General features: G+C 36.3%; 1 protein-coding gene across 1 annotated transcript; it reads right to left on the bottom strand.

Annotated features, from left to right (window-relative positions):
• Positions 1-3,055: 3,055 nt before the first annotated feature.
• Positions 3,056-5,629, bottom strand: LOC114170118 (protein FAR1-RELATED SEQUENCE 5-like). The gene is made up of 2 exons (XM_028055605.1): positions 3,350-5,629; positions 3,056-3,100 (listed from the first exon to the last, which is right to left on the bottom strand). Exons 1-2 carry the CDS (start codon positions 5,627-5,629, stop codon positions 3,056-3,058), a joined length of 2,325 nt encoding a protein of 774 aa, XP_027911406.1.
• Between the last annotated feature and the right edge of the window lie 4,101 nt (positions 5,630-9,730).

Here is a 9,730-nt window from a genome sequence, read left to right as displayed (position 1 = left end):
TCATTTTTTTTTAATTGAAACAAGTGGAGTGGCACGTGAGTGTAGAAATCTGAACTTAAGTTTCCCTTTCACGTGTTGCCGTCAACTAACGGGCATTTTGTGAAATTGAAAAGAGAGGGAAAAAGTTTCACTTCGCAGACATTTGCAGAAACTTCACGGGTTCCATACCAACACTTTTGTTCTCCACCGCTTCATCGCACCTCTGAACTGCCACACCCCTTCGAAGTCCACAGCGCAGGCACGAAGTCCATCGTCCATTTCGAAAATCCACCACCACGACGAAGTCCGCCATCCTTGCGAACACAACCGTGCCTGCGAGGTCCCCCGTCCGTGCGCAGTCCACCATTTTGGTGGTCTCCTTCGAAAATCCACCGCCCCTAAACACGGAAAGGTAACTTCTTTGTGCTGTTGTGTGTATGGTAAGTGTTTAGGGTTTTCCAGTGAAAGGGGTTTTTTAATATCACAGTGTTCTCCATTTGCAGGGTATTCTTCCATTTGGTTCAAGGTATGATTTTTTTGTTTTCCCCAAATCATTGACGTCGTGGTTGTATCGTTTTGGTGTGGCCTCGAAAAATGTATGTCTAATAATGGTGGATTTGATAAAAAATGTCTCTCTAATATCACTGTTTACTTACTTTTTTAAGATTTTCATGATAATCATTGTGTTGAATGTAGGTTTTGATTGGTAGTGTGTTATTTAATTATAATATTGACGGGATGATTTCTTATGAATTTGTGGTGACTGCATTTGTGTTTAGAAGTATTTTACTGTTGGACTTAGCATCCTTATCCTAATACCTTCATAATTCATGCAGTTCACGAATCTGTAATAGAATAAATAGTAGGAGCTGTGACTACCAAGTAATTTACTTATTTTCTGTTGTTGTAAGCCTTACACCATTGTCAGTGATAGGAAATCATACCAATTCATGAATCATCAAAGAATTGAAATCCATATTTATGCTATCAGTTGGTATATGTAGTTTTGAATGAAAAAGAAAATACTGATTTTAATTCTCCCAAATAGAACTAGTTCAAAACTATTATTTATTCATTCATAATGAAGTACCTTGTACTTAATCTAATTTAGTCATTGATAATGCAGTACCTTTTATAAAGAAGATAATCTAATTTTAACTTTGATACAAAATCTGAATTGTTAGTGTTTGTGGGTTTTCACTTTAGATTATAAGTTTTTGATCCCATGAATTTACTTGAATGAATTCAGTAGTATGGATATTATTGATAATTAAAAGTATTATGTAACATTTTTTCGTGCTTACTTATCTATTTTGGTCTTAGTTATTAGAATTGATTAATAGTTGAATTAGTTATATGGCAGGGAAAAGGGAAGTGAAATCTTCTCCGCATTCATGGAATAAGGGTAAGAAGACGAAGATGGAGATGGATGCCCAGGTCAATTTTCACCCCTTAGGACCATTTAAATGAAATTATGTTTACTAATTGTTTAACTAAATTGTACTGTCATGTATTATAGGTGAGGATCGTGCATCGTTGTGATACGAAATACATTGTTGAAGTAAACAATGTACTCAAAGCAACCCACCGTAAGCGGATTGAAGGAACACCATTTAGATGGTGTTTGTCTCTGGACAAGGTGTTGGAAATAAATTGCCCTTTGATTAGGGAAGTTTTGAATCTGTGGAGAACCTTTTTTGGCTTCTGATGAATGATAAGAACCAAATGAAACCAACATTTGAACTAGTCATTGACGACCTTCCTCATCAACCAAATTTGTATAGACGTCGATGTTATATATTGGCAACGACATTGTAAAAATTTGTGTATATTTGATTACATTTAATTTTTGGTGATTCCAGGCATGACTGTGGCATTTTGGTCTTAAAGTATCTTCAGATGTGGGATGGACTTAAAAGATTTGATGGAAAGAACATGCCTTCATACTCTTGTGTAAGTACGAAAACCTAGTGGTTGCCTTCAACTTTCATTTCCTTAAATTAAGGTATTTAAATAGGAATTTTCTGATTATTTTGTGAATTACAGGAGGAGCTGCAACATTTGAGACAACATTACATTTGTGAATGGTTGCTTGACCTAGAAAATTTGCATAGAGAGACTGTTCTTCAAAGATTTCAACCATACCTTAGGAATTAGTACTATGAATATTTTGTGCAGTGGTCCTTTGAATATTTTGTAGATTGATTATGCTTTTAAATATTGACATCAAAATTTATAAATGTATTTGACAACAATTATTAATGTAATTTTGTGGCCATGTGAAATGGAAGTGCAACTTTCTATGTCAATATTGGGTTGTTTGATAAATAATATAGTGTGTCCAGAATTGAAAACAATGTTCGTTTCATTTACAATGATTAAAATGACAAGATGTTCATTTAACAAGGTAGTTTGCACTCTTGTTCTGAATTGAATGATTTATTTCATGTGCAATGATTAAACTGACATGACCTTTAACTTACTTAAGTGATGGAGTAAAAATTAATTATGTTGTTTTGTTTAAAAGAAAGTTCTCTCCAAAGAGATAAATAATTTAGTTAACCAAATAAATGAAACCAACTATACACTGAATTCGACGTGCTCATTTTAAGTAAATTGAAGTTATATCATTTTGAATCAGATATGCAATGTCATAAATCAACTCCTTCATAGGAAGTGCTGTTAATTCAATATGCTTTTAAAATTGGGTATTTAAAACCTGAACTGAAATCATTAGAATAAAAATTTGTCTGTTGTGCAAGCGAGATGAATAAAAATCACCATATATCCACTCGAAAACTACCATTCCTTCCACATGCATTTTAAATGCAATAAAATACATCCATCAAAATAATTGTAGGGTAAACGTTTTTAATAACATTTGTCAGCATTGGCGAAATGTGATGAGTCTTGACAAAATAAGTGGTGATCCATGACAATATTTTTGTACAAGGATACACTGCAGTGAAGGTCACCCACATTGAAATTGAAAGCAAAATAATTATGTCCATAACTAAACATGTCATTCACAAACACATAATCCAAAATCAAAAGGTTTTTGGTTATGCCATGTTGATTAGGTCAACCAATCCAAAAGTAGATTTTCTTTGCAAACTAGTTCCTGCACGTAACATAAAACCTATTGTCATAATAGGTAGTAGTGATGAAGTGTATTTTTAATTAAAGATCTCAGATCTGAATCTCACCTAAAAATGTGTTGACTTTCATGACAAAGTTGTGTGCTTTCTACTGATGTCAACAAGGATACAAAGCCTGTGCACTGCAAATCACAAACCTGGCAATTGCATAATTTAAAATAATTAATGACTTTGTATAACTCAGTAAACCTACTTATTACAATAAAACTTACCATGTTTATATCTCTTCCATGCCTTTCTGCACCAGTAGATTGTTTAGTAGAAGTCCCAAGGTCACCGTGATGGACTGAGATTCCATCCCTACATGCTTTTTTCCTTGCAGCCTTACGTATCTTTTTTTTGCCAATCTTTTCAACGGTTGATTGCATCCTTAATCCTCGTGGTCGACCCTTTCTTTTCACATGGGCTGGGCTTAGTATATTGTTGTGTTCAACCGCAGTATTAGGTGTAGAAGACATGTCTTTTTGAGCCCCTAATGAAGTTGCTCCCGCATCTCTTATGGATGCATTTTTTGACAACGACTCCAGTTGGTCAACAAGGAAGTCTGTTCCACTTTGACTTTCACATGCAACCTCAGCAATGTCATAAAATTTCTTATACAAAAAGTCATACCTCTTAACATTTGGTTCGTCTTTCTTAGTGTTGTATGATGCTCGTATCAAAGTATGCCTTCTACGTATCCGTTTGCTCCACCGACCAAGAATATACTTTTGTGAAACACATCTAACATCTTCTTGTGCAAGGACCATTAGGCTGTGTCGACAAAGAATACCTCTAAACTCAAACAGTCGACAAGGGCATTCAATGTCTTTTGTTGAAGGATCAAATATAATTTCATGCATCTTGTCTGCACTTTCATCTTTCCATATCAAAGCTTCTTTGACAAAATATTTTGTCCTAATCCCATCAAATGCAACATTTTTCACGTTACAGTTCATTTTGCACCGAAATTCGTTTTGCACTTCCCCAAATTTTGCATGAGTGTATTCCTCCTGAAATTGCCTCTTGATAAATGATTGAGATCCATAGGGAATGGTAGTATTAAGAGAACTGAAGTCCGCCTCGTACTCCTTCTCTGCCTTGGAACGAAGGGCGTTGTCATATTGAACCACAAATTGTTGGAGTGTGGTTGTAGAGTTAATAAACCCATCAAAGAAGGCGTTCATCCCCTCACTTCTTTGTGTTGTCGACATGCCAGCCCAAAAATCACATTTCAAATAACATGGCACCCATCGATGTCTTTCTTCAAATAGGGTGTGCAACCATTCATTTAGTTGTAGGTCATACAGTTCAATGAAATTATTCCATCCACTCTCAAAATCCTCTGCAGTAGATGATTCATACACCAATTGCTTCATGGTATGCTTGATTTCCTTGTAGTTTGTATAACCAATCAATTTTTTGGGAAGTTTCTTCATTATGTGCCAAAGGCACCAACGATGTCGTGTGTTGGGGAAGACCATTTGGATTGCATTTTGCATAGCCTTGCACTGATCAGTGACAATGCCTTCAGGGGATTTATTTCCCATGTATCGCAACCAACATCGAAATAGCCACACAAATGTACTACTGTCTTTTGCAGATAGAAGTCCACAACCTAGTAAGATTGAATGACCATGGTGATTAACCCCAACAAATGGTGCAAATGGCATGTCGTACTTATTGGTTAAGTACGTTGTATCAAATGATACAACATCCCCAAACTCCATAAAGGCAACCCTACTCCTAGCATCAGCCCAAAATACGTTGCTAATGCGATTATCTGGATCCATATCAATTTCAAAAAAGAAATCTTTGTTCAATTCCCTCATAGTTGAAAAGTGGTTTAACAAAGCTTGTCCGTCACCTTCCTTCCCTAATGCACGTCTTTGCTTACCAATGTAGTTCCTAGCGTCTCGTTCCACAAATTGTAAATTTTCAAATCCCCCTGCATCATACACCAAGGACCGAAAGCTCTTATTAATGCGAACACCGGCTTGGTCATTTAGGTCAAGGGTCCTTTTGACTTGCATATTCAGCTTTCTATTCCCACGAATAAGCCTGGATTTTGTTGGACTAACGTCATGGTTATGTTCATCTACCACACTGCTAATCATCCACATATCTTGCTTTCGAACTGTTGTCATGCGTGCTAGACATTGCTTTCTTTGTGTTGGAAGAGTCTTCATTTCAGGTGCAATGGAAGACACACATTTCCCCTCACGGGAACAAACTAACTTTAAGTAACACATTTGGTTGTCAACGTCCTTTTTAGATGTTCTTATTCTAATTCCAAAACCCGATTTAATTGCGTACTCTCTGTAATAATTCTTCACTTCATCAGCACTTTCAAAAATCATCCCAACATATGGACATAAAACTTCATCAAAGTGCTTTGAATGATGGTAGTCATCATTGCAGTGCTCTTGAGTCACACTTCTTGTACCCCCCTCTATGTGTAATAAAGTTATGTCCTCCAAACCCATAACGTTGTTTTGTTCATCGTCCTCCATCTGTTATTCAAAAAATCGAATATCATGATGAAAGCCCATGTATGTAAGTTATCATATAACTCATGACCATACAAGTTGCTTAAAAGTTAATATATTCAAAGGATTCCTTCCTTTTCAACATAAAAATTTGATCTTTATAACGATGAGCATTAATAGTTTTTTCATAAGTGTGGAAAAGTTCTTCCATGAGACATCCATTGAAGAAAATTTATACAAAAACCCTCACATCAGTGGTTCAGTGTTCATTAAATAAGGTTTCGTACGAAATGGCATCTGAAATAAATAAATCGAAACGAAACACTTACATTGTTTGATGGTTTGCAGTAAACTTGTTTGAGCAGTTGGGAAGTAGTCCTTCAACATTTATTGCTCATTTCCATGTTATTATTTTGCTTCAATGAAACCCTAATTTCTAAGATGGTGGTTCAATGCAATGCAATAAAACCCATTTAATGTTGCGTAAATGATTTTAGGGTGGTGGGTGGAGGGACGCGTCTAATGCAATGAAACAGAACAACTTGAATGGTATGCATTAAGTCTGGCGTGTTCAAAAAGCAAGTGAAGGGCAAAGTTGTAATTCTGCATTATATTTTTCCATATATAACAGTAAGATGATCTGGCTAAGTATCTCTCAACGTCATAAGTACATCTCGTATTGGGAAGGTTTACTTCACAGTTTTCTCAACCCACTTCTAAAGGGAAGTCCATCTTGTTTCAATAATGGATCTGTTGGAGGCATTGGCAGTAGATGACGAGGTTCTCAAAGAATTTCTAGAAAGGTCGAACTCAGCCACAACTTTCATCCCTGGACCAGCTGCAAACGCCCAGGCTGTTATCCTTAACAGGCAATTAGATGAAGCACACAATACACAAGAGTTTATGAACAAAATGGCTGCTGCGAGTCATGCACGTGATTTTTACTCAAATGCTTGGAAGTGGGCAGAGCAGTTCATCAAACACCATGGTTAGTGTCCTTGTCGTACTACTAAATTTATCCCGTAGCTCTAGTTCAGGATGGAGACATTAAAAATATAACTCCATTGTCACAAAGGAAATCATTGGAAAGAATGCCCTTTATGACTTGTGTAGTCAAAGAATGTAAGCCAAACGGGCTTTGTGACATGCTTATCACTATGAAGGTTAGTTTGTTTTAAGCGATTTTGATTAAGCATTGAATGTTGTTGTTTGTACTTTGAACTATCAAACAATATTTGGTTAAAGAAATGTAGTAACTGTCTATTATTATTGTTATTATGCAGACCTCTTTATTCACCTAAGCAACATTCTCTGATAAAATCGAACTGCATATGATATTTCTGCACACTCCGACTGAATAATCTGTTGACCCCTGATATTTTATCTGGTGACCTGCCCACAACATTTTGTACAAACAAATTAATTGGGGTCTGTTGTAAGGGCAACAAAATTTTTCCTCACTTACGGTGACAAGAATGTCCCTCAAAGCATGCGTGTTAGGGATGTTGAACCTAATAAATATTGGTGCCACATAATTGGTCCACATAATTCACCACACATAAATTAGGTCTGTAAGAAATACATGGTGACCACACAATTGATAACTGGTAACCTTCCCTGAACTTTTTGCACAACTTATTCACCCCTGCTATGTTGTAAGGATGTCCACAACTAAAACCTTAAGGATGTAAGGGAATACCTCAATCACAATTAGAGTAGGTATATACACTCCTAGTACAAAAAGGTCAAAAATAATTAGCCCACAAGTGCTTCAGCACACACATCCTAACATTGACTGAATAATCTGTTGACCCCTGATGTTTTATCTGGTGACCTTCCCACAACATTTTGTACAAAAAAAATGAATTGGGGTCTATTGTATGGGCAACAAAATTGTTCCCCACTTACGGTGACAAGTATGTCCCTCAAAGCATATGTGTAAGGGATGTTGAACCTAATAAATATTGGTGCCACATAATTGGTCCACATAATTCACCACACATAAATTAGGTCTGTAAGAAATATCTGGTGACCACACAATTGATAACTGGTGACCTTCCCTGAACTTTTTGCACAACTTATTCACCCCTGCTATGTTGTAAGGATGTCCACAACTAAAACCTTAAGGATGTAAGGGAATACCTCAATCAATTTTAGAGTAGGTATATACACTCCTAGTACAAAAAGGTCAAAAATAATTAGCCCACAAGTGCTTCAGCACACACATCCTAACATTGACTGAATAATCTGTTGACCCCTGATGTTTCATCTGGTGACCTTCCCACAACATTTTGTACAAAAAAAATGAACTGGGGTCTGTTGTATGGGCAACAAAATTGTTCCCCACTTACGGTGACAAGTATGTCCCTCAAAGCATGTGTGTAAGGGATGTTGAACCTAATAAATATTGGTGCCACATAATTGGTCCACATAATTCACCACACATAAATTAGGTCTGTAAGAAATATATGGTGACCACACAATTGATAACTGGTGACCTTTCCTGAACTTTTTGCACAACTTACTCACCCCTGCTATGTTGTAAGGATGTCCACAACTAAAACCTTAAGGATGTAAGGGAATACCTCAATCAATTTTAGAGTAGGTATATACACTCCTAGTACAAAAAGGTAAAAAATAATTAGCCCACAAGTGCTTCAGCACACACATCCTAACATTGACTGAATAATCTGTTGACCCTTGATATTTTATCTGGTGACCTGCCTACAACATTTTGTACAAACAAATTAATTGGGGTCTGTTGTAGGGGCAGCAAAATTTTTCCCCTCTTACGGTGACAAGAATGTCCCTCAAAGCATGTGTGTAAGGGGTGTTGAACCTAATAAATATTGGTGCCACATAATTGGTCCACATAATTCACCACACATAAATTAGATCTGTAAGAAATACATGGTGACCACACAATTGATAACCGGTGACCTTCCCTGAACTTTTTGCACAACTTATTCACCCCTGCTATGTTGTAAGGATGTCCACAATTGATACCTTAAGGATGTAAGGGAATACCTCAATCACAATTAGAGTAGGTATATACACTCCTAGAACAAAAAGGTCAGAAAGAATTAGCCCACAAGTGCTTCAGCACACACATCCTAACATTGACTGAATAATCTGTTGACCCCTGATGTTTTATCTGGTGACCTGGCCATAACATTTTGCACAAAATTATGAAGTGAGGTTTGTTGTTTGGGTTCCATTGCAAAAAATTATAAAATACAATATGTTATATTCACTTCAATATTATTTTACAAACCAAAATATGTATCCTAAACAAAACAATTGAATATCAGTAGCAAGACTTCACTAAGAATTTCAACAAAGTTGTATGAAATACAATTGTTTCACAATTACCATATGTAAATGTCAAATTAACATAATCCAAGCTGAACTCTTAATAACACAAAACAACATTCATCTAAATCAACTATTGACTACGTTTCCTCCTGCTATAGTTGCAAACGGAGTTCTTATTGCAATACTCTTGAAACGCTTCCTTGGACCATCCCTGCGTCTTACATACATATTGCTTTGTTGTATTTCCTTGCCATCATGATGTACACCATCTTCTTCTTTGCCAAGTTGATCCGTCAATGTCTCAACAAAATTACCTTCATCAATATCCCCAGATTTATGTTCAGCAATCTCACTGAATTTTTCTTCACCTATGTCAGCAACACTAGATTCATCCCATTGATAATAATTATCTTCAACGTCATCATGGCCTTGCTTCTTCCTGTCACTCATATTTGCTTTCAACTCAAAAACTTATTTTTGAATTTCACCCAACATTTGTTCTTGACATTCAACAACTTCCATTAACTCATCTTTTCTGCCACCCTTACTTCCACGTCTAAATTCCTCAAAACCTTCTTTCACAAAGGTATTGTTGAGCTCTTCTGCAGAGGCAACAACATCTGAAACAACCTGCAAGAAATTAAAAAAAACTCTCAACAAGTACTAATCACATAATTAAGAAAAGCTTAAGATCAATCATGTCAAACAGCCTACCATGTTTCTATGCACACTCCTTTTAATTACATAGTCCCCTACTTTCACTTCCATCCAATGCAAGATTCTAGGGAACTTGGTAGTTGGACGCCGTTC

This window comes from Vigna unguiculata, chromosome 11 (assembly GCF_004118075.2).
Source record: "Vigna unguiculata cultivar IT97K-499-35 chromosome 11, ASM411807v1, whole genome shotgun sequence".
NCBI lineage: Eukaryota > Viridiplantae > Streptophyta > Magnoliopsida > Fabales > Fabaceae > Vigna > Vigna unguiculata.
This window is presented reverse-complemented; position numbering and strand designations above follow the sequence as displayed.